The 25,921-nt window shown below is 39.7% G+C and overlaps 2 protein-coding genes across 5 annotated transcripts in view; one reads left to right on the top strand and one right to left on the bottom strand.

The window, feature by feature from the left end:
* The window catches only part of LOC137379568 (dedicator of cytokinesis protein 4-like), a 545,491-nt gene extending 526,414 nt beyond the window's left edge, over positions 1-19,077 (bottom strand). For all 4 annotated transcript variants that reach the window (XM_068050580.1, XM_068050582.1, XM_068050581.1 and 1 more), the window contains exon 1: positions 18,929-19,077. In XM_068050580.1, coding sequence (XP_067906681.1) covers positions 18,929-18,965 — 37 coding nt within the window. In that variant the 5' untranslated portion in view covers positions 18,966-19,077. The remainder of the gene's footprint in view (positions 1-18,928) is intronic.
* A 252-nt stretch (positions 19,078-19,329) lies between these two features.
* Positions 19,330-25,921, top strand: part of znf277 (zinc finger protein 277) — a 77,391-nt gene continuing 70,799 nt past the window's right edge. The window contains exons 1-2 of the mRNA XM_068050579.1: positions 19,330-19,395; positions 21,947-22,148. Of these exons, the coding sequence (XP_067906680.1) occupies positions 19,365-19,395; positions 21,947-22,148 (233 nt within the window). The 5' untranslated portion in view covers positions 19,330-19,364. The remainder of the gene's footprint in view (positions 19,396-21,946; positions 22,149-25,921) is intronic.

Below are 25,921 nucleotides of genomic sequence, written 5' to 3'. Positions count from 1 at the left end.
TCCCTATATTTCCCTACCACCTACCTATACTAGGGGCAATTTATATAATGGCCAATTTACCTATCAACCTGCAAGTCTTTTGGCTTGTGGGAGGAAACCGGAGCACCCGGAGAAAACCCACGCAGACACAGGGAGAACTTGCAAACTCCACACAGGCAGTACCCAGAATTGAACCCGGGTCGCTGGAGCTGTGAGGCTACGGTGCTAACCACTGCGCCGCCCCAAATAAAATTCCACGCTTCGTGTTTCGGATCCACCCATGGTTACGGATATCTCCTAGACATTCAGTGTTCCTTGGATTGCTGTTCTCGCCTTATCCTGATATCTACACGCAATGCCATGCAAGCCTAGATGAAAGGTCATGGACCTAAAACGTTAACTCAGTTTCCCTCTCCACAGATGCTGCCAGACCTCGAGTATTTCCTGCATTTTCTGTTTTTCATTTCAGATTTTCAGCATCTGTAGTACTTTGTGTTTGACTCTCAACTGAACCTGACTTCATATCACCAATATACTTTAACTTAAACCAAAAGTCCCTTGCAAGCCAATAGATCAAAATGTATGCAACCAGCAAAAATCTTGATTTGAGAACTTCTAGCAAGAACTGATGGAGAGACGAATGGAAGTAAAACAGTCGAGTGGAATTTTAAACATGAAAAAAAATCCATGCCCTCTCCACATACCCTCAAGTACAGGTGAACAAAAGACATGGAATCAGATGCATCTTTCAATAGAATATATCCAATTAATAGCCTACAGATCAGAAGTTTTAAATATTGCCTTAATATGCTGTTTAACCAGCGATACACTTCAGCAGTGCTTGTGCATTTGATCTAGTATTTCTAAATTCTGTTCTACAAAAGACATAAAGTATAATTGGAATGCATTTAATTTGCAATACAATTTCACCAATGCTAGGTTAAGTGGAGTAAGCTAAACTGTAGAGGTCAGTGAATAATACTTGTATGAGCAACAGTATGAACAAACCACTGCAAACAGTTATTCTAATGGAAACTTCCTATGGTGTTCTTGCACATGCAAGAATGAGCAACGTGCACTTTCACAGGCTTTTTGGTTGTTCCAGCTGGGAAAGTCCAATCAATAATTTTCTCTTTTTGCAGCAAGCAGAGAAATAAAGGAATGCTGTTAATAGATTATGCAATTAAGAGGCTGAAAACCTTTTCAAACACACAGCACTGGAACACCTCAATGCAAGTTTACTTGAAGTACTTGGTGAATAGATTGAACTTGTGTGGCTGTAACCAATGGAAGAGTAATAATTGGAATGCCATGGAATTAATGTGAGTCAGGTGCAGGATATGCTTAGAGGATTTGTGATGTGCAGTTTCTAAGATTGCAAGTGAATAGAGACAAAATGAATATTGTTAGGTCTACCAACTGTACACAGATTTCTTCAACATGGCTTCCAGCTATATTTTAGTATGCAGCTTTTTAAATTACTGCCTTTTAAAAAATATTTTGGTTAGCACATTTATTTTGTATAACAGGGTAGTATCCAACATTGTCTAGTTATGATGTCATGTTGTAACTGTTCCAGAAGTTGCCAAAGTTCACTGTTGTTCAAGCACTGTTGGACAAAAGATGTGTTCTAAAGAGCCTAATTGCTATGTTGCAGATGTGTTATTTTCAGGAATCTGGTCGAAAGTTGTGTAAAGTTTTATCACCTCAATCTTCATAACCTCAGGAGAAGAATTACTGAGAAATGGTTCACATTCAATGTAGGCATAAGAATTGCTACAGCAAGGAATCAAGAGGAAACTGGTTACTATTGTAATGCAGCTGAAACAAAATCATGCTTTAGCAAAGCCAGTGTAAACAGCTGCTGATCTGAGGTTATTACTTGGAGAGAATGGCTCGTACAGTAAAAGGGAACTTATTACTGGAGTCAGTGTGCATGTTTTATTTCATAGGATATAGCCAGGGCCCCTATTGCTTGGTGATTCTGCAGCCTTGAAATTTAGTGCTTGCTGCAGAATTTCTGCCCTGCCATTTTCCCTTCATATTTAGTCTCCAATTTACCCTATCTTAATTTTGAAACAAATGTATCCATGCCAAATACTATCAGGTGACGACCATCTTCAAATGCCATTAATATGCTGATCCTCAATTCCCATGCAATTCACATCTGTTGCTTAAGTGTGATAGGCATGAAATACATGTCAATTATGTAACCCTATTGACCTGAGTTTCTGAATCTGTTCTGTTGATAAAAATGCACAGATTAAAAATTTACAAATCAATACACATTAGAAAATTGGTATTAAATTACACCAGTTTGCTTTAGAACACCAGATATTCATTACCTGCTATTTAACGCTTGGGTATCTTACCTGTGAAAAGACCCAGGTAGTATCGATCACTGTCAACAGCAGAATTCAGAGGCCCAAGCACAGTAGACTGCTTTAAACAGTTTAAAATGCACCAGTTTAGCAATGCTTTTATGCAGTATTCTAACATTATATTGAGGATTTGCCCTTAATCTACATTCTAAGTTTCGAGTAGCTTTAAATTAACTTGAAATTCTAGATAGCCTTGGTAGAGTGAGAACAAAAAAGGAATTGGGAAATGGGATGTATATGAATTTGTGGACACGAAAAAATTTGAAGATCTAGGATCAAATGAAGATGTTTGTTTCAACCCGTTAAACCAATGCAGTAAATTGAATGGCTTTTTTTCTTTGTCAGTTTTCAGGCACTTCGAGGAAGCTATAGTGTAGTATTTTTAAAAACTTACTGGAGGTCTAAGTAGCAGATACATTATTCAGCATTATATTCTCCCTGTAAACTTTTCAGAAAAGGCAAGGCAGTACATCAATTGCAATATCTGAATAGGGACTAGTATGGCAAAGATGTCAGTTGTGGTTCAGCTAGTAACACTCTCACTCCAGAGTCAGAAGGTTGTGGGTTTGAGTCTCACAGCAAAAGGGTTGAGCACAAAGTCTAAGCCAACATTCCAGTGCCGTAGTGGGAGCAGCGTTGGGCATCTTTGAGATAAAAAGTTACATCGAGGCCCCATCTACTCTCTCAAGTGGACGGAAAAGATCCCATGGCACTTTTTCAAACAGGACCATGGGAGTTCACCTTGGTGTCCTGGCCAATATTTACCCCTCAACCAACATCACTAAAATAGATTGCCTGGTCATCATCACATTGGTGTTTGTGAGATCTTGCACAAATTGGCTGCTCTGAAGTGGATTATAATCCTCGCCCCTTTTTGGGATGAACGTGAATCAGACATACTCCCCAGATGATCACTCTCATTTAATGTTGAGAAAGACAGATCTCACAAACACTTGAATGGGTCTGAAGGATTGATCAAACTCTCCCCAAAGGAAAGAAACCAGCTGAGAATATTACCGTCTTCTAAATAGCCTTTTTAGCCAGATTATACTAACCCAGATATAAGGGTCTGGGCATCTCTTCTCAATAATGCACTTCCCCACTGGAGTGTACGGAGGTGGGTTCTCGAGTTTGCGACAAAGACGACTATATGAGACGAGATATTTTCTAAACTACATAAAAGTTCATCAAAGAACCGAACATGCGATTCACGTGATGGGAAGTCAATCACAACGTTAATAGTTCTAGGAAAAGTATAATCTTATTTCTAGGAGAAAATCCCATGTTTTAAGTCTAAATATCATTACAGTAAAGTATGCGATATCCATCAATATTGAAAGTAAAATGTACCTTAAATCTCTGAGCAGAAAGCTACAGAGTTTGGCGCGATACCTCTACCACAGTTAAGAGTAGAGCTGTCATCGCCACACCACAATAGAAGAACCTTTACTGTGAGAAACTCTGGAGTGAATCCAACAAATCTAAAGGTCCACTGTGTGGTTCCAATATTTATACTATTTCTAAGTTGCATAACTAATTTTTTTTGTGTATGGGGGTGTTACCTCCCTTGCAAGTAGGCTCGTCCCCATTTATTTCCCAAATAAGGCTGTATAACTGTTAATTTCTGGTTAAGATCCATTTTTGTTGATTTCTAAGAAAGGCTAGGCCAACAGCAAGGTGGCAGCCTCTCATGATGATCAATTCCTTTCGACACCTAAGTGTTTCAAGATTGATATTCAGTTTTGTCAAAATTTTAGTTGACTGTGGTTTAGGGCTGTCCGCATAAGACAGTCTTATCAACTATTACACTGTGGTAGCTTATGTGATTGGTTGTAAACTGTGTTATCAATGTATCAATGTGATGACGTTTGTGATTTTTTAAGGAGTGAATCCCTCTTATCAGAAGCTGCCTCTATGCTCTAAGATGAGGCAAGCCCTTCACCATAGGTGCATGTCGAGGCATGCCTATGAACTTCTTTTAACCTTTTAGGAAGATGAACCCGACTTTTAACTTTTTAATCCCTAATTCATAAGAAAATAACTTTTTAACCTTATAAACCCTTATTATGGCTGGATTCCTTCACAGCTCCATTTTCTACATTGCAGTGACTACACTTCAAAAGTGCTTCATTGGCGTAAAGTGCATTGGAATGTTCTGAGGTTAGTGAAAGAACTAGCATTTACGTAGAGACATTCTTTCTATTTGTCTTCAACTGCATTACTTTTGGTCAATCTTCCGCATCACAAGATATTTGCAGCAACAAGAAGTTATATTTCTATAGTCTTCCTCAAAGAGATTAACAAGGCAAAAAACGTGCATCATTCTATAAGTTTTGAACAGGAGAGCAGAGGATAATAAATTGGGGGGTACAAAGGCACAGTTGAAAGCAACAGTTTTTAAAAAGGAGATTTTTGGAGGTAAAGGAGGAAGTGACAAGAGGAAGAGATTCCGAAAGAATTGCAGAAGACAGGGGCATTGCAACCGATGGTGGAAAGTAAAACACAGGAATGTGCGGTAATCAGTTGTCAGAGAAGGAAAGGGTGTGTAAAGATATACAGATGGAGAAGATGACTCAGCTATGGAGGGAGGGAGGCAGTCAAGAGTTTGCATTTTTACAACATCTTTCACAACCTCAGCATGTTTCAAAGTCAATTAAGTATTTTTGTAGTATAGTCACTGTTGTGAAATACAGCAGTTAATCTGCACAGATTAAGGTATTACAAAAGTTAATGAGGTGCATTACTAGATAATGTGTTTTAATACTTTTGATTGAGCAATCCACGTTGACCAGAACTCCTCTGCTCTTCTTCAAATTGTGCCATGGATCCTTTACATTCACCCAAGAGCAGATGGGGTCTCTATTTAACACCTTATCTAAAATGGAACACCTCTGACAGTACTGCATCAAAGTGTCAGCCTACATTATGTGCTTAAATCTCTGCAGCAAAGCTTAACCAAGGCAAGAATGCTATCATTGAACGAAGGCCGTCACCAAAGCCAAAAGGAATTAGAAAGAAAGGATTGGGATCTTAATTCAATATCCTGCATCATGCAGACCCCCACCTGCCAAGAATGAGGCATATTAATTTTGTCATATGAACATTAATTTTCAACAGTTGCCGGAGCGAGGAAATGACTTGTTAAACAGATCAGCCATGGCTGGAAAAAACATTTACATACTGACAGTGCTTGTGGAAACAAAGGACCATTGCTTGACACATTCAATCCACAATGGACTTTGATCACGAGACATTGATGGTGAGGAAGCTCACATTCTAGGATGACTGCTAAGATGGCCGAATCCACAAACAGACGTGGTCAAACCAGCTAGTCACAGGACTAACCTGCTGGGCAACCTGAGTTTTTTTGAATTGTACAGACAGTTTTGAGGAGACACACTGTTTGCTCCTGAACTGTAAAGGCCTCTCCTGGCTGGCTCGCCACAGCCTCTCTTCTCTGCTCCCATCTCTTTCTCACAAGCCTCGGGACCCACTAAAGACACGTGAACCTCAAGGGGGAAAAAGTCTCCTACATCGAACAAAGTTTAAGAAGAATAGTGGGCCCCAACGAAAAGGAAGATCTACTTAGAATTGAAGAACAGTAACCAGAACCATCTTCAGATCTTGCCCCAAACTTTTTCCACTTTATTTCTTCTGTTCTTTTCTGTCTCCAACTGCATGTATGCATCTCGTATGCACGTTAGCATGGGCGCGTTGCATATCCATAGGCATTAACTGAGTTAGATTTTAAGTTCAATAAAGTTCAACCTTTCTTCTTTAAACCTAAGAAAATCTGGTTGGCTGGTTTCTTTGCCTTATAATTGGAAAACAGTGAATAAGGATTCACTAAGGGCGAGCTAAAAAAACGGTGTGTTTAAAATAAAACCCTGTTACAGTAAGACCAGGCGAAGGCTGAGAGGCAACCTAGACCTCTTTCTCACCCAGCCGTAACAGAAATTTGAGGGCTACCGTCATGGATTTGATCCACAGAAAAACAAGAAATTGGAAGTGGGAAGCCAAATTGATCCAAATTGAAGCCAAACAAAAGAGGAAAGATTTCAATACAGGTTTTCTTGTGTGTGCTAGAATACCAACATGCCTGCGACTGAATTTAGTAGCTCTCCAAACCAGGGTGAAGTAACTTGGGATAAGTTAAAAGTTAAAGGTGGAGTTGAGGAAAATGGATGAGCAGTGATTACCTCCAAAGACTAGTGGCCAACCATTTTTCCCTTGAATCTGAAGCAGAAACAGGGTTAGAAGTAGACTCTGCCAAGGTATTGCTCGCAAAGATACATTTGGAACAGAGGAAACTGAACTTAGATACTAGAGAAAGAGAAAGAACCTTCCAGAAAGAATACAAACAAAGAGAGCTAAGATGGCTAGAGTTAACTAGGGAGCGACAGAGTAACCCCATTGAAAGCACGGTCAATATGGAGAAGCGTAATTCAGGGCTGGGTACAGAATTGTTAAAACTCTTATGAAGAATAGTGGGTCCCAACAAAAAGGAAGACCTACTTACAATCAAGGACTCTGCAGCGAGTTGGAAGAACATTAACCAAAACCATCTTCAAATATTTTCTCAAACTTTTTCCACTTTATTTCTTCTGCTCTTTTCTGTCTCTATCTGCATATATGTATCGCGTCTGCATGCTAGGGTGGGCGCATCACGTATCCGTAGGCATTAACTGAATTAGCGTTTAGGTTTAATAAATTTAACCTTTCTCCTTTAAACATAAGAAAACCTGTCTCGCTGGTTTCTTTGTCTTATAATTGGAAAGCAGTGACAAGGATTCACGAAGGGGGAGCTAAAAAAAAAACGGTGTGTTTAAAATAAAATCCTGTTATGGTAAGACCAGGTGAAGGTTGAGGGTACCCTGGAGTCCTTTCTCACCTGGTCATAACAGCTGGAATACAAGAATTTAACAGAGCTTGGTAAGGATAGAGATAGTGCGCAGCACTTAGTGCAAGAAGGCACACGGCATGGTGTTCCGAATACCACAAGCACACAGATGATGATGGCATAATCATGAAATTAAAACAAGCGCATTCAGAAGCAACTATTTCAGCCAATATTATGAGTTTATTCTCAACAGAACAGTAATAAAATTGATTGGTATGACAGAATTATATATTTGGAGATTTTAAAAGAACCCCTGAATTGAGATTTTCTCCTCAATTTACAACTTAGCTTATTTTTCTTTTACAAAAAATTTTTGGAGCTCACTGCAGAGATGTAGCCTCAGTGAACCAGTTTCATTTGAGACGTGGGTACCAAATTGCATGAAACGTGTAATTCTTCATGTGGATTGTATTCATGCCAAATTCATAAAAGCTGGTCTAAACAAAGTCTAAACAAGGTAATATCCTTGAAAACAATGCCGAAAATCACTGACTGACCTTGGAGCTGCTCTCTGAGGCTAGTATATATTATGATGAAACACACATCACCTTGGTGTTCCAGAGTGCAGCTGCCACCATCCCAGATGATTTAAAGGCACAAAGGTAGGTCTTGACTTTGTGCAATTGTGTTAAATGGGCAACAGCGAGTGAGCAGCCCATTTTACATCTCTCCCAATTTTCATTTCCATTCCTTCTGATTGGACAAGCTATAAAACAGGCTGCCGATTCCCATTTCATACACAATTTTATTTTACTTCACACTGCATACTGTCTTATGGAACACATGACCTTCCATCATCTCAATGCTTCATCAACTCCTCCTGACAAATACCTGCAATTCAGATTTAATGGGCCCTCAGTGAGAGAACCTAGTCTTTTTAAAGAGGATATATTGTGACACTAGACAGTTTTATAATTTTGACAAAAAATCCACTTATCCTTCAGGTGTAACATGATTTTATTAAAATAAAGAACGTCTCAGTACCAATTTCATCACCATTTAGCATATAAAAATCAAAATGAAATTCTACGCAATTCAGATGCTGCCTTATTAATGTACTGCTGCAGCTGTTGTCATACTATTTTTGCTTTTACTGGTATGTCTTCAACATAGGAAATACTATCAGTGGCACTATTTTAGACCCATCATACTTTTTAAATGACTCCAAGTATTAATTTGGTGTTGAAGTATATTACCCACATCAATACATGTATAAAAGAATGTAACCTGTTAAATTCAACAATTCTTCAATGTAAAGTAATGCTGCCAACAAGTCTGCGAGAGTCCTTGTGATATTCTATAATTTGCTTTGTTGCTCAAGGCTAAAATTGACCATAATTTGTGAAATGAACCATGTTGGTCCATGAAGCTTTGCAAATCAAACCTCACAAAGACCAGATTTCCCACAGGCAGCTGAGCTAAACACATGCAAATGAGGACTGGACCCAAACAACATGGTAATGAAGCAGAATTGCACATTTTTACTTTCAGATATTGTCGTCGTTTCATTTACGCCAATAACTTAACAAATGCAAATGTGAAGGCATATATTTAAATTTTTTTTAAACTACAGTATCAATTAATAAGTGTTATTTTGTTAAACTGATCATGACAATATTCTCATAATGACATAATGCTGACTTACACCAGCTGTTTCAAAATGGATTACATCTTGTGTAACTTCCCTAGGGTTCCCATACGATGTCTATCTTCTCCAATTCAACTACTATTAGTGTACTTTAAGATAAAATTAGGCATCATAATGCTTCAAAAGTGTACATTTGGCACAACCTTTATTTTAATTTCATTCATGAAAAAAGCAAATTACCATTTTAACATCAGTCAAGAAAAATGTTTTTATGTATTCATTATGACAGTTAAGCATAACCTACAGAATTTGTTCCATGTGTGTGTTATGACCGAGGTGGGAGGAGTGTACGTTTTTTTCTAGGTCCACTTCTCCACAGGTCACAATATATATTTAAATGTTAACCAGTTATCGATACGGTCAATCATATACTCTACTCTTTATCCCAGAATAAAATACACCAAACAGGTTTCTTTAATAAACAACAAACTTGTCAGGTTATCATCAAACAGGACCTATCCCGTAACGAAGCAAGCATTAACACAGATTGAAATAGGAACATTCCCTTTTACACTTACACACACACACACACACACACACACACACACACTTACACACACATACACAAAATAAAGAGATTTCATACAGTCTGGCATCTGAGTACACTTAGCAGTTCTTTTCAGGTGGTGTCAAAAATTAATCCTGCAAACTTTCCAGGAGCTCCTCAGGAGAAACATGGCATTTCACAGAGACAAGAGGAAGGAGGCAAGCTGTGTGTTTTTCTCTTGATAGGTTGAGCTCCAACTGCTTTCAAACACAGTCTAACCTCAACTTAACCAAAACAATATCTCAGAAGCGAAACCAAACAGCAAGTCAGAACCTCCTGACCCTCATAAATCATGACGTCCCTTCTCTGTAAACATCTCCCCCAAGTCACTAAGGTTTCTGTTGTTTATTGAGCTTAAGGCATATGACTTCCAGTAAAGGTTGTTTTCAAACAAAACCGCTAGTATCCTTCTGGCAACCTCTTCTAAAAAACAAAGTCCAACATCTATGGAATTACTTCAGTTCTCCAATGAATCCATCTCCACAATTTTAGCACACAAATCCTCAAAAAAAAAAAATTTTTTAAATGGAAGCACCTTCATAACATGTGTTCCATCATGAAAATTCTCTGGTCAAGCAGTATGAAGAACTGAATGTTCAGAATTTTCAATGTCGAGATAATTAACGCTGTAATTGACTTGGCATTTTAAGGGGGAAAATTTTAACCTTTGTTCAACTGTTTGTAATAAATCCATAATATTGTTAGTAATAGCTTTAATGGTTCCAAGCTGTATAAACCCAAGCATACCTCACTACTGGTGTCTAACTTTAAGAAATTCTTCCTAATATTATTGTTTTTTGATGTTCTACTATACCTGTTCATCTTTCCTTCTCCCAATGAACTATCTATTCGATATAATGGTCAAATGGTTCATCTTTCACAAATGGTGCCATTTTTAAAGGTCTTTAAGTCCTTAGCAGAGAATTAAATTTTTAAAGATCTATTATACTTAATATGTTTTAAAATAAATAATTTGGAGATAGAGGCCCTTCCCCAACGCCTGCCCCCCCCCCCAAAAGGTTATTTCATTGTCCGATATTTGCAAAACTTGCCTTATTCTCTACCCGAGCTTACCCCTCAACCTTCTAACTTTTGCTCTTCAACCCCTTCCCACAAACCCCACAGCCAATAAAAATGGTTTTCCCTGCTCCCCCACCCCTCCCGCCCTGAAAACTTTATTCCTCCCCCCTCCCCACCAGGTTCTCGCCTCAGAACAGAGTTCTGAAGGTGAGCGAGCTGTGCTCGGCGGCTGTAAAATCGGTGTGGGACGACTGCCACCAGCAGGTAGGTTCATTTAAATCTAATTTCTGTTAATTTTAATATTTAGATGAGGTTCCCACCACTAGGCGGCAGGAGGGCCGCACCGAGGTCCCATCGCCACTGGTAATACGCGCTTGGCCCTTCTCGACGACTGGGGTCGAGGTGCACCTCTCCCCATTGAATTTTGTGGATCATCCCGCCACGACAAATAATTGAATAATAAAAACAATGCGCCAATGAAAGAAAAAAGAAACTAATCGTCCAGGAGTTATTCAGCCCAGTGAGGGACTGCACTAATATATACAGTTGAAATTATTAGCTTCCTGAAGTATTCCAGATTAATAATTATATCTGATATTCATTCAGCTTCCTCGTACTGTCCATCTCAATGACTAATCCCAGCCATTTCCCCAAATATATTAGTACTTACTGCTGAAACAAAATTAAAAATGAACAGCCATGAAGAAAACAAAGGAATAAAGTTAATCACTTAGTTAATAGGTTAGAAGGCTACTCTGGTGAGACACTGCTATACTAGATCACATACTGCATATTACACTTCTGTCATTATAAAAAAAAGCACATTTTCTGACTCACTATGATCAATGCCACAGGAGATCAACCAGTGCAATAAGTTATTAACACGAGCAATTCAGAGATTATTGACTGGGGGAGGCAAGGCTTAAAATTATTGCGGGTTCATTAGACGCAGAATAATGAATTGGGAAATGGACCCATGTTAGTAGCAGTGTGTCTAGTCTGACAGAAATACAATCACTAGTCAATGCTAATGCTTGTCCACGGCACTATATAGCCACAGGCAGGAAACTTTGTGTTGGCTTGATACAAAAATACCTACAACACCAACACGTAAAATTACAGCTCAATGTTTAAAAGTTTTATATTATGTCAGCAGTTCAGTGAATTTTACTTTGGGCAAGTGTAATATTTACTCCACTTACTGATAATGGTGATTACTGATGATACAGCTCAAATTTTGAGTGGTGCTGATGCAAACGGCAACTATAAATGGGCATTAACTGGCTAATGCATATTGAAGAACTTGATACAGTACTCAACAATTGCTTTGAGCTTTCTTTAATCAAACTCTGAAAGTGTTATACCTTGTGCCAGAAAGGGAATAAGTGGCTGAAGACTATTTCTGCATCACACATTGCTTACTTAATAAAAGTCAGGAGCAGTGTAAAATTAAAATGTTAAGATCAACTTTCTCAAATTAATGCCAATTGATATTAAGTGGGCTCAATGTGTGAGCTCTTTACAATACTTAATAAATATTTCTAAACAGCAACAACTTGTATTTATACGGCACCTTTAATACAGTGAAATGTCCCAAGGTTCTTTGCAGGAGCCTTCTCAAACAAAAATATGAACCAAGCCACACAAGGAAATATGAGGGCAGATGACATACAAACATACTACTTAAGAGCAGGTGTAGGCCACTTGGTCCCTCAAGCCTGCTCCGCCATTCAAGAAGACATGGTTGATCTGAAAAGCTTGGTCAAAGAGATAGATTTTGCAAAGCATCTTATGAGCAGAGAGAGGAAGAGAGGTTTAGGGAGGGAATTCCAGAGATCAGCGGAAGGCATAGTGGAGTGATTCAAATCTAAAATGCACAAGATGCCAGGATTGGAGGAGCGCAGCTATCTGAGGTAGGGGGCAAGGCCCTGGCGGGATTTGTAAACAAGGATTGCTTAACTCGGAGCCAATGTGGTCAGCGAGCACATGGGTGATGGGTGAACAGGACTTGGTGTGAGTTAGGACATGGGCAGCAGTTTTGGATGACAAGTTTACGAAAGGTAGAAAGTGGGAAGCCGGCTAGGAATGCATGGAAATAGTCAACCCTTTGTTTAGAAACTGCAAATCGAAAAGAGACTTGCAGCTAACAAAAAAGGGAATCCAAAAGTCTTCTAAAGGAGGAATGGGGCTGATTAGGGACCACAAAGGGGATTTATGCACGGAGGCAGACAGCATGGCTGAGAAATAAAATCAGTACTTTGCATCTGTCTTTACCATGGAAGAAGAAGCTGTCAAAGTCGTTATGAAAGATGAGTCAGTTGAGACACTGGATGGGCTAAAAATTGATAAAGAGGATGTATTCGAAATCTGGTTGTACTTAAAACTGATAAGTCACCAGGACCAAATGAGATGCATCCGAGGCTGCTGAGGGAAATCAAAGTGGAAATTCCAGAGGTACTGGCCATAATCTTGCAATTCTCCATAGATACAGGGGTGGTGCCAGAGGACTGAAAAATTGCAAATGTTACACCTTTGTTCAAAAAAGTGTGTAAGGATAAGCAACCACAGGCCAATCAGTTTTACCTTAATGGTAGGAAAGCTTTTAGAAATGATAATTTTGGGCACAATTAACAGTCACTTGGACAAATTTAGATTGACGAAGGAAAGACAGCAGGGATTTGTTAAAGGCAAATCATGTTTAACTAACTTGCTTGAGTTTTTTTGAAGAGGTAACAGACAAGATTAATGAGGGTAATGCAGTTGATGTGGTGTACATGGACTTCCAAAAGGAGTTTGATAAAGTGCCACGTAACAGGCTCATCAGCAAAGATAAAGCCTATGGCAGCATGGATACAAAGTTGGCTGAGTGACAGGAAACAGAGACCATTGGTGAGGCTGGAGGAAGGAATATAATGGGGTTCCCCGGGGTCGGTACTTGGACCCTGGCTTTTCTTTATATGTCTTAATGACCTAGACTTGGGTGTGCAATGCACAATTTCAAAATTTGCCAATGACAAAACATGGAAGCATTGTGAACTGTGAGGAGGATAGTGATAGACTGCAGGAGGAAATAGAAGGTTGGTGAAATGGGCAGACATGTGACAGATGACATTTAATGTAGAGAAGTGTGAAATGATATATTTTGGTAGGAAAATGAGGAAGGGCAATATAAAATAAAGGATAAAATTCTAAAGGGGTACAGGAGCAGACGGACCTAGGGATATATGTGCACAAATCACTGAAGGTGGCAATGTAGGTTGAGAAAGTGGTTAAAAAGGTATATGGGATCCTGGTCTTTATGAACAGGGGCATAGAGTACAAAAGCAAGGAAGTTAAGGTGAACCTTTATAAAACTGGTTCAGCCTCAACTGGAGTATTGCATTTAATTCTGAACGCCACACTTTATGAAGGATGTGAAGGCTTTAGAGAGGGCACAGAAAACATTCACGAGAAAGATTCCAGGGATGAGGGACTTTGGTTACGTGGATAGATTGGAGAAGCTGGGGCTGCTCTTAGAGAAGAGAAGGTTGAGAGGAGATTTGATCGAGGTATTCAAAATTATGAGGGGTCTGGACAGAACAGAAAGAGAGAAACTGCTCCCATTGGCAAAAGGGTCAAGACTCAGAGGATACCAATTTAAGTGAATGGCAAAAGAACCAAAGGCAACCTGAGGAAAAACTTTTTTTTTTTAAAACAGTGTGTAGTTAGGATCTGGAATGCACTGTCTGAGACTGTGGTGGAGGTAGATTCAATCATAGCTTTCAAAAAGTAACTGAATAATTATGTGAAGAGTGAAAATTGCAGGGCTACAGAGAAAGGACAGGGGTATGGGACTAGCTGAGTTGCTCTTTCAGAGAGCCGATATGGACATGATGGGTCAAATGGCCTCCTTGTATACTGTAACCATATGATCAGCAGCATATTTATTTTGTCAGATTAGAAGATAAAATATATCTTTACAGGAATTATAGAAATCTTAATGCAGTACTAGAGACTACCAGTAAAACTAGATTCCTTAACACAGAATTACTTGCATTCTCCCCCAAAGTGTTACAGATACTACAAGCACTGGTTGTAGTATCTGTCACACATTACTTGGGCCACACAAATTTCAACATGTTGGTGAAGTGCTAAGAATTCAATTTGCAAGCCTAAAATTTCTTAAATAGGAATGATTGAACAAAAACAACTAAAAAACATGCATCAATCCCAGTTGCTAATAACTTGTAAACAACAGATTGTTAACGTCTAAAAGAAGGTTTTAATTAGGTAATAACATTGTATAGAATCATTTATTTTGCAGAAACAGAATAAATAAATTGTTGTAGAGCACTCAAGTGATTATGATAGAATCATAGGTACGGTTTTAATTTCATTCAAACATAAAGAGAATGCAACAGCCTTTAGTATACATTGCAAATGCATGAAACACTTTGTTTCAGCCACCAACAGTTACCATTGCTATTTTCATTACAATTGACAATTTTCCAAGAAGCTGCATATCATGTGACAGGAAGAATGGATTTTTTGAGCTTGTATATTACTGGGCCAGTGCTAATAATAGTATCAGCTACTGAAACAGGAGTTTTACAGAAGGGTAAAACAGGTTGTAAACATATATCGACAGAAGACGAAATTCTTCTACTGGCTTATATTTACAAACTATAGTGTTTAACAGGCATTCTTAATTGGAAATGTGAGTTGAATGGATGGAACAATATTAAGTATATAATGTTATGCCAGATATACATTTGATCAAACATCTTTCATAAGTATGTGTGAATAATAATAACTGCATTTGTTACATGTACCTTCTGAACTACTCCATATTCGATTAGATGCTATATTGTTTGAATTGTGCCCACAAAATAGCAAACCCCAGAACAAAATATTTCTAGAAATCAGTCATTTATTTTATTGTAATAAGTTGAGGAATAATATGCACCCATAAACTTTGCCCTTAGTCCCATATATCCAATCAACAGAGTGTTTATTACCGGTGTTCAGTGTGTTTTAATTTCGGGGTTCAAAGGATTCATCAGAAAAGATTTTCAAGTTGGCACAGACAAAACTGCCCCGTTTTCATCTCTATGCAATCTCAAATGATGCTCCCCACCAACTATTTTCAACCCCTATTACTGACAATCTTATCTCGATGGATTTTTGACGCGATCGATCTTAACGAAACATTTGTGTAGTTTTAATTTCATGCCTAGCCACCTTTGTCCTTTGCTATCATGTCCCAAAAAGCTTACTTTTTAATGACAAAAGGGGCACTTGTAAAATCCATGGAGGTGACGCCCATACGAAAATTTCCAGATTCAAGGTACATAATTTCCACTGGCCGTCAACTATATCCTCTTATATAATAAAAACAAAAAGTGCTGGAAATAGTCAGCAGGTCTGGCCGCATCTGTGGAGAGAGAAGCGGAGTTAAGGGCAGAGACCTTTCATCAGAACTGAAACTCTGCTTCTCTCTCCACAGATGCTGCCAGAACTGCTGAGTATTTCCAGCACTTTTTGTTTTTATTTCAGATTTCCAGCATCTGCAGTATTTTGCTTTTATAAGTAGGTCCTCTTGATCTTTTCCCTGGTTTCCCCATTTCCCAGTGTTTACAGTTGTACCTTTAAAAAAATCACTTCTAGAGCTGCGGTATAAAGACGATAGCTGCAAGATGTTATTCATTGCCAACATCCATATTTTGCTGCAGGTTGCTGGCCACACTATGTGGCTAGACTGCGTGTCTGGCTCGTAAATTTTTCATCAGAAAATGCCAAGAGACCAGATAAGAATTGACCTTTCAACAGAAGTTTTAATGAAGAGGCTAAAACCTGAAATTGACTTTTTGTTCTCTCCACAGATGCTGACTGATCTGCCGAGTGCTTCCAGCACTTTGTGGATTGCATCAGATTTTCAGCATGTACACTTTTTTGCTTTCTGCGCATTTTAAAAATGTTTTGAGGGCACAGGCTCCTCAAAAAAAACTTATAATTACTATTTCAGTTTATGAAGCAGCCAGGACAATGAGAATCTTGCTCGACACCACACGGTCCCTACTCCCTGGGGCCAATTCCAATTGATGAGAGCTTCCCCACCAAAACCGCATTCAAATCGTCTCGGAATCTGATTCTGAAGTCATGCAAAAAGTAACAGTACAATTGAATCCTGAAAGTCATGTCTGAATAACGAAAAAAGCCCACACTGGTTATAATTGGTTTGTTAAAAAACTACATTAACATTATAAATGAAATTCTAGCTTTTCACAGTTCAAACGTCAGGAATCAGAATTAATAGTTTTGGAGCCAAAAGGCACTGAATGAAGAAATAGGTTGTCTGTTAGTCACAGACATTTTTTTTCCAAAATGATAAACTTGTCAGAACTAATACATTTCTGAAATAAAAACTGAAAGTGCTGGAAATATTCAGCAGGTCTGGCAGCATCCGTGGAGAGAGAAACCGAGTTAACGTTTCATCTCGATGACCTTTCATCAGAATAAATTTCTGGATGTTATAGATTGTTCATCTATTGTCAGTCTCCATTTGTGATACTTATTGCAAAGGGATGAGAGATAAATAGCATGAGGGAAAATTTAAATTATTTACCATTACTAAAAACTGATCTATCCACCTGGGTCTAGAGAACATAGATTTGCAACGTAGGTATGGACAACTTTTTCAACGTTCGTAAGTCGCAGTTAACATTATATACATAAGCATACAAAATTTGCTCACAAAATCAACTTATTCAGACCAATATTACATAGAAACATAGAAAATAGGAGCAGGAGTAGGCCATTCGGCCCTTCGAGTCTGCTCCGCCATTCAATTCGATCATGGTTGATCATCCAAACTCAGTAACCTGTTCCCACTTTCTCCCCGTATCCCTTGATCCCATTAACCCCAAGAACTATGTCAGATAAACTTGTATCTATTAACCAAATGTGTAGACTCGATAATAGAAAAGTCTATGAATAGTTAATTGGCATGATACTTTTTAAACACTTTACCCATGCCTACTAGACCAACTATCTACAATAGCTTCCATGCCCTCTCGAATGATCACCCATCGACATTCTGACCTCGCTGATGTATAGATTTAAATGTTCCTGCAGCCTTTACATTATTACAAGATAAGTCAAGCTCCACGTTCCAAATTCATCGGATCCACTATCGGAGCATTATCGTGAGATGAAAAAGTGCAGTCCGTTCTGTTTAAATCCCAGAGAGACTTGCAGCACAGCTATGGTGAAATTGCAGAGGGAAACGGAAACTTCAATAATCCTTAATCGGTGGGCGACACCAGATGTGTCCAGGCAATAATATTTTTTAAAGACGACAAGGTCGACATTTAGTGACTAGAATTAACAATCCTGCATATTGAGGCAGTGTGAAGGACATCGGAGAGATCTGGGTATTAAGCAGCTCTGACTCATTGCAGAGCTCCATTCTCAAGAATCCCGAAAAATGTCCTGACACACAAACCTTTCACCTTCCCGCTGAAGCTCTCCAGCAGCACTTCACACTTCCCCCGGGGCTGAATTTAATAATACTTTTAACGGGAGTCAATAGAACAACTTCTATTGAAATGTACAGATTTGTTAAATGCCGCTGCCGCTGTAAAAAAAGCGGTTTTAATATCAATTCTGCATTGATCTGCCGTCCCGCTGAGATGTGGCGGTAACAGATTGCGCTGCTTTGTTGTTACACAGAATTAAAAACCAAATCATTCCGCTTCCCTTTTGAAGTGTGCTTGCTCTGGTTTTAATTATTAATGGGAAGGAATGTTTCAGATCTGCTTATCTTATTTATTTACCGATCAGCGCAGTATCATTTATTGGTTTCTAAACTTTACACAACTCCGACCATACACGCAGGTTACAAAGAGTAATTAAAGGCTACGAGCCTCAACCAAATATAAAAACAGGCAAAAAAGTGTCGTATTCTTTCGATATGGATCGAGGCACATCCCCAACCTTTGTCTCCCCGAATAACAGTTTTATTTGTTTTATAAAGAAGCGACATAAATATTGCGATTAGCCGATGCAAATATTGGATGCATAGAAGCAATAAGGTCAAGCACAACAAAGGTAGAGAAATTTGGGAAAGGTTTGCGGAATGTTAAAAAGGAAAGGCAGCGAGACCACAAAACAACGAGGACATCCAACATTTCTGCCTCTCCCTCTCAGCAAGGGCATTTTCAGCGTGAACAAGGAAAGGGAGAGTGAAAAGAAGCAATTTGCAGCACGACCTGCTATATGGCAGCGGAGAAAGTGGCTCGTACGTTACTGAAGCGACAGCATTATTATGGTGGTTGGGTCAGTTCTCCACAAGCTCTTTTTTGACATACCGCTTTGCTCTCTGCACCGACACTGGCACAACACCAACTCATTGCAATTCAATAAAAAAACAGGGGGCAAAACAAAAATACAAAGTAAGTCGGCAATTCACTCACCCACACCATATTTCTCATTGTCTGTCGGTATCCACATTGTCGAGACAGATATACGATTAGTGCATATGTTTTGCACAACAATAAAACTTGTCCCCTAGCGCGCCCTAGTTATTGAGCAGTTTATCCGCGGGACCATTGTTCAGCCTCTAGACGGGCAGAAACCCGGCGTCCGCGGGCGCTGCTGGGAGTTGTAGTCCAGGCTAGTGGCAGCAACCGCAGAGTGTTGTGGGAGTTGTAGTGTCGGCCGCGGGGGGCTTCTGGGAGATGTAGTCCTGAACTGTCGCCCGTCCCTGTATCGAGGAGGAGCCCGGAACTACAACTCTCCCAGATCACACAGCGAAAACCTTGCGTCACTGTCTGTCGGTTGGCGATTGGTTGCAAACCGGTTGTTATGGTTTCCGGACAGAGACACCTGACTGATGATTGGGGTGGTGTGATGGCGGCGGTGGGACTGACAGCTGGAGAAGGTGGGAAATCCTACATTGTGAATATTTCCTGTGACTTGTTATACTGGGGGAAAGGTTAAGCAGGCGCGTTGTGGTTAACGTGTTTTTATTAACAGGATTAAGCTATGGTAACAGTCACAATATGGAAAACGTCCAGAATGAGGAGAATGGTCTGTCCATTTACACGAGGAGTTGTGTCTCCTTTTATAGCAGCAGAAGTTGCACATTTAAAGTAAAATGTCCACGCAAACGCTTTTTATTGGCATGTTATAGACTAGGTTGGCCGAAAAGCCCAGAGAATATATTGATGGTTGTGCTGTTGAGGGTTAGAAAGTCCATGGGGTTAAAATGTGGAGTGCCATAACCCAGCAGAAGGTAGTTAAGCTGGGCTATGAATGAATATGCTACAGTTCAGGACGATTACTTCAGCATCAGGGATTTATTAGGTGTTCAGAGTATATTGGTATGGAGTCCATGATGCAAAGAGTATAAGAAATAGGAGCAGGTGTAGGTAATTTGACCCTTAGAGCCTGGTTCGCAATCCATTGCAGTCATGGTTCATATACCTCAATTCCACCTTGCTGCACTATCCCCACATTCTTTAGTTCCCTGAGTCTCCAAATATCTATTGATCGGTGTCTTGAATATACTCAATGACTGGGCATCCACAGCTCTCTGAGGCAGAGAATTCTTAAGGTAGCAGAAGCTTCTGTACGCCTGACTTCTGAACAATATCTGATCAGTTTGCATAATGTTAAATATTGCCTGCATTTCAAAATATACATCTTGTATATGTCTTATTAATTACTTCTTAGATTTTTGATCAGTCTCATACTTTGACAGCTTTCAGCTGCTTTTGTGCCAGTGCAGTTAAAAGTATGAATCACAAACCGTCCATGATCATTCTGCTCCCTGTCAGTTTCTGTATCAGCCACTGATGCCATCAATGAAAATACTGCAGTGAGATTTGACTGAATAGAATGTGAGATACTTGGGAATTGCAGCAGTACATTTTTTTTTCATTCATGGGATGTGGGCATTGCTGGCTAGGCCAGCATTTATTGCTCATGATATGCCGGACATAGAGTCAATTTAACAGCCAGAATATAGTAAAGTCTGTGAAGGGTAGTGAGTGTTTGGCTAGCAAGGCTAAGTTTTGTGCACAGGTAGTTTAAGTACAAGGAGAGAAAGGAGGAGATGCATTTCGGAGCCCCAGATGATTCCTCAAATTGAATTTGTCATCTAGTTTCCAAATGGATACACATCACATCTTCACTTAGAGTCATAGTCAAAGAGAGATACAGCACCGAAGCAAGCCCTTCGGCCCACTGAGTCTGTGCTGACCATCAACCACCCATTTATACTAATCCTACATCCCCTACCACATCCCTACCTTCCCTCAATTCTCCTCCCTCCTACCACCTACCTACACTGGGGCAATTGCTAATGGCCAATTTACCTATCAACCTGCAAGTCTTTGGCTGTGGGAGGAAACCGGAGCACCCGGCGGAAACCCACGCAGTCTCAGGGAGAACTTGCAAACTCCGCATAGGCAGTACCCAGAACTGAACCCGGGTCACTGGAGCTGTGAGGCTGTGGTGCTAGCCACTGTGCTGCCCCTTGCCTAATCTTCACCCTCCTGAGGGTGGAAAATCTAGACTCATTTTATATTCCTGTGAAAGGAATGGGTTCCTTAGGTTGCTTTTTTTTTTTAAAAAAAAAGAGATAGTTAATCTCAGAGTCAGTTACAGCACACCTGGACATAAAATATCAGGCGTGTTATTGAGTGTCCCTTCTAGCTTGTTTAATATTTATCATTTATTTCCAAACAAGTTTGGAATTAGAACTAGTAATGAAAATAGTTAGCTCAGTTGGTTAGACAGCTGGAGAGTGATGCAGAAAGATGCCAACAGCATAGGTTCAGTTCCCATATTGGCTGTGGCAATTTATGGAGGCCTGCCTCCTCGGCTTGCCCCATGTTTGAGGAGTGGCACCCCTCAAGCTATACATTACCAACTATCTCTCTCTAATGGAGACTTGGGGACTATGACTAGAAAAATAGCTACAATGTAATAGTTGTGGAGAAATTGTAGCTTTCCATAATTAATTCTTCACTTTGAACCTTTACACGTCATTAAATTGCTTAGCAATTTTAAAACTAATGAACCATATCAATGCCTAAAGGCTTCATGTCAATGAAACAAATTTACCAACTCTTGAAGAATGCATATTCCTCCTCCCTCATCAACATGATGAGAAGAAATTCTAATTTGTCATATTCAGAAGGCAGTCCATGACATGTCTTTAAGAACAGAAAAGAACAGGTCTAAAGTATATATGTTGATGCTGACTTCAGACACCTCTTGTTAGATGGAGCAGGAGTCAGCATCCACCCTAGGCCTTGATGCACTCAAATGCGTTTCACAGCCACGATGATGGGACTATGACCACGTGATCCAAAATGTTACAATTTTTCCTTCAGGAGAAAGAATTATAAATAAATGAAAGGGCTCAAGGGGGTAGATTGAAAGTGTTATTCAGTTAACTAATGCAGTGAATTTTGTGTTTTCAGGGCAAAAAGACTGGATATTGGAGCCCCTCTCCTTGCCAGTGTCTCCATATTGTACTGCTGAGGTCTTCACTTCCCTTGAGTTACCTTGCATGTTTTGTGAAGATTGCTATCCTGCAGAAGAGCAGGAAAAGCTACTCAGGCATATGATTCTTGAACACAAACTGGTGATAGCTGATGTGAAGCTCATTGCTGACTTGAAAAGGTTTGATGATTTACATTTCATTCTTGGGATCACTGTTTTTGCATGATGCTGGGTGATGTACATTATTATATGTTGAATAGGAATGGAGGTTAAAAGCCACACACCTAATATATTAAATATTACAGAACTGTAAAGTTCACTTGCTCTTGGATGTACAAGAAAAAAGTGCAGCTGACAATCTGTAAGGCAGCTGTGTGGTGGCATTAATCTTTGTGCTGTTACGGCCGGGTGAGGAGGGGGTCTCAGGCTCCCCTCTTGCCCTTCCTCCTGTTTAACCGCAACAGGGTTTATTCCTTTTAAACAGTGGTTGTGCTAACCACCTCTGTGAGTCTTTTACCTTTACTGTGATTGTGAAAGAACCAATCAATGAGGTTTTTTTGAGTTTAAACAAGAGGTAAGTTTATTACACTCTAACCCCAATTTAAAAATACTAAAAAATATGCTACACATTCACACGAGAATCACACACACGCAAGTTGATTACAAAGTGGAAAGTAGGGTTTTTGGTTAGATTAAAGTCCAGAATAAATAAAAGTTAAATACACAGTTTGAGGTTGGATAATTTGGTGATTGGCTGGAGTTGTACTCTTGAAGTCAAAGGTTGGTCAAAGTGCACTTTGGCTGGCTTGCTTTGCTCAGGTTTTCTTGAAGGCAGAATTGTAGTTAGCTCTCTTCCCCTGGTCTCTAGCTGTAGCAATCTGTAGGCTTGGAGGGTCCACACTCACAGATGGTTTTCAAACTTAATGTTTTCTGGAGAAAGAGAGAGAAAGGGAAGTCCACAGCTTTTTCTGCTGCTGCAGCCTACTTGTCTTCCTGTCCAAACAGGAAACAGAAACAGCTTCTCCCAAGACAGTCACGTGGCTGCTTCAGGTTTTCTGGAGCCTTCTAATGAAATTCAAGGTGAGGAATTGGCTCCACATGCTCCAGGATACCAATTTACACTTGTCAGTATGTTAGGATTGCCTTTACTTGCCGTGCTAATGAAGTCATTTTAAGTAATTCCATCACTTGGAGCAAGCCGTTGTCCTAGGTCCATGCTGCTCAACCCTCTAGTTCCAGTTGGATCTTTTCAATATGAAAAGGTGTTTCAGATACATGTTGCGGTGGCTATCTTGGTTGCCAGTCTTTTTTTAAAAAAAAAGTTAACTGCAAGATTTTTCTCCATTAGAAGACTAATGTAAGTTTCCAACCCACCCCCCACCACCCCCCCCCCCCCCCCAATGAAATTAATATTTCTCACTTGGCGTATAGAGTTTTCTTGACAGTGCAAATCAGCAAAGACTTGCTATCTCTAAAAGAAAATTAATTTGCAAATGAGCATTTCTAATAAGAGTATCTGTGTTCAGCTAAGTTAAGGAACTGAGCCTGAATAAGTAAAAGCAGTCAAAGTCCATTTAAATGTCTGCATACAATGCTTTTATCCCAGTACAGTGCTTCTGTACTGACGTAAGAAGCTTGTAAGGGGAGGGCCTATATACTTTTTAATCTGCTCGTGTGACATGCACAAAGGTTTGTGAATGTGCAGAAATTTTCAAAATCTCCCTGACCACATTCGTAGAGAAACACTGCAACAGTGCATGCGGGCAAATTCGGCTTATTGTTGCGCAGGAATTCTGCAGCAGCAGTAATATATTTCATGGTCATTTTTTTCTCTCCTGATAATATGCTGGGTGAAAATCTGGGTGCTTTTTTAATTGGCAAGAAAGCAAAATACTGACTGCATACTTGCAAAAGATTTTGGTATCCTGGTTTTGTGAATGGGAAATCATGTTTGACAAATTTGCTGGAGCTCTTTAAGGATATAACAAGCAGAGTTGATAAAGGGGAACTGGTAGATGTAGTGTATTTGGATTTCCAGAAGGCATTCAATAAGGTGCCACATAAAAGATTATTGCAGAAGATAGGAGCTCACAGTATTGGGGGTAATGTATTAGCATGGATTGAGGATTGGTTAACACACAGAAGACAGAGAGTCTGGTTAATTGGATCTTTTTCAGGTTGGAAAAACGTAATTATTAGAGTGCCACAAGGATCAGTCCTAGGGCCTCAATTATTTACTATACTATATTAATGACTTGGAGGAGGGGGCAGAGTGTAATATATCCAAATTTGCTGACGATACAAAAATAGGTGGCAGGGCATGTTGTGATGAGGACATAAGGAATCTGCAAGGGGATATAGATAGGCTGAATGAATGGTAAAAACTTGGCAGATGGAGTTTAATGTAGGAAAGTGAGATCATACACTTTGGTAGGAAGACTCAAAAGGCAAACTATCATTTAAATGGAGAGAGACTTCAAAAAAGTGCAGCACAAAGGGATCTGGGTGTTCTTGTGCATGAAACACAAAAAGTTAGGCGCAGCAAGTAATTAAGAAGGAAAATGGAATTTTGGCCTTTATTGCTAGGGTGTTGGTGTTTAACAATAGGGAAGTCTTGTTACAACTGTACAGGGTGTTGGTGAGGCCGCACCTGGAGTACTGTATAGTTTTGGTCCCCGTATTTAAGAAAGGATATACTGGCATTGGAGGCAGTTCAAGAGAGATTCACTAGGCTGGTTCATAGGATGAAGGGGTTGACTTATCAAGAACGGCTAATTATGTTAGGACTTTATTCATTAGAATTTAGAAGAATGAGGAGTGATCTTATTGAAATGTACAAGATTCTGAGGGGGCTTTACAGGGTAGATGTTGAGAAGATGTTTCCACTGGTGGTGGAATTTCAAACTAGGGGACATAGTTACAGAATAAGGGGACACTCATTTAAAACTGAGATGCGAAGGAATTTCTTTTCTCAGTGGGTAGTGACTGTCTGGAATTCTCTACCCCAGAAAGTTGTGGAGGCTAGATCACTGAAAGTATTTAAAGAGATAGATAGATTTTTGAAATATCGGGGAGTTGAGGGCTATGAGGAACTAGCAAAAAAGAGTTGAGGTCTGGGGCAGATCTTATTGAATGGTGGGGTAGGCTTGAGGGGCCGAATGGCCTACTCCGGCTCCTGTTTCTTATGTTCTTATTTGATGGATCTTTTCTATAGAGGGATAAACACTGCAGTTCAAATCCTATCAAAAAAAAATTTTTAAATTTGTGTATTAATGTATCCATCACAATCACTGGCAGGCTGCAAGAGACCAAATTGGAAAACATTTCATTTGTAAAATACCCTCCTCACTGTCTCCAATGCTTGTACCCTATCAAGTATTGTGCTGTAGGATTGTTTAGATCCCTGTTTAGTTTCAAATTGGTCCCACAACTGCTTGCAAGCTTGCAATTATATAGCACCTTTGAATGTATAACATGCCCCAAGACACTTCAGAAGTATAATCAGACAAGAATCAACACAGCTTTAGGCGATGATATTAGGGTTGATGAAAAGCTTGGTTAAAGAAGAAAGCTTTAAGGAGGACGTGAAAGGATGAGAGAGAGATGGAGAAGCAGAGAGGTTTAGGGAGGTAATTCCAGACCTTAGAACCTAGATGGCTGAAGATACAGCTGCCACTAGTGGAGTGAAGGGAGAGGTGGATGCACAGGAGGCTAGAGTTGGAGGAATGCAGTGTTCTGGGATGGGTTGGGCTTGGTTATAAGGCTGAAGAAGGGATTTGAACACAAGGTTCTGAATTTTACATTGGTTGCCACCCCTAGCGCCTTGAATGTAGATCAGCGAGCACAGAGGTGATGTTTAGTTTAGTTTAGAGATACAGCACTGAAACAGGCCCTTCGGCCCACCGAGTCTGTGCCGACCATCAACCACCCATTTATACTAATCCTACACTAAT

This window comes from Heterodontus francisci, chromosome 18 (genome assembly GCF_036365525.1).
Source record: "Heterodontus francisci isolate sHetFra1 chromosome 18, sHetFra1.hap1, whole genome shotgun sequence".
Classification (NCBI taxonomy): Eukaryota; Metazoa; Chordata; class Chondrichthyes; order Heterodontiformes; family Heterodontidae; genus Heterodontus; species Heterodontus francisci.
The sequence above is the reverse complement of the archived record's forward strand: the minus strand, read 5'-3'. Positions and strand labels throughout refer to the sequence as shown.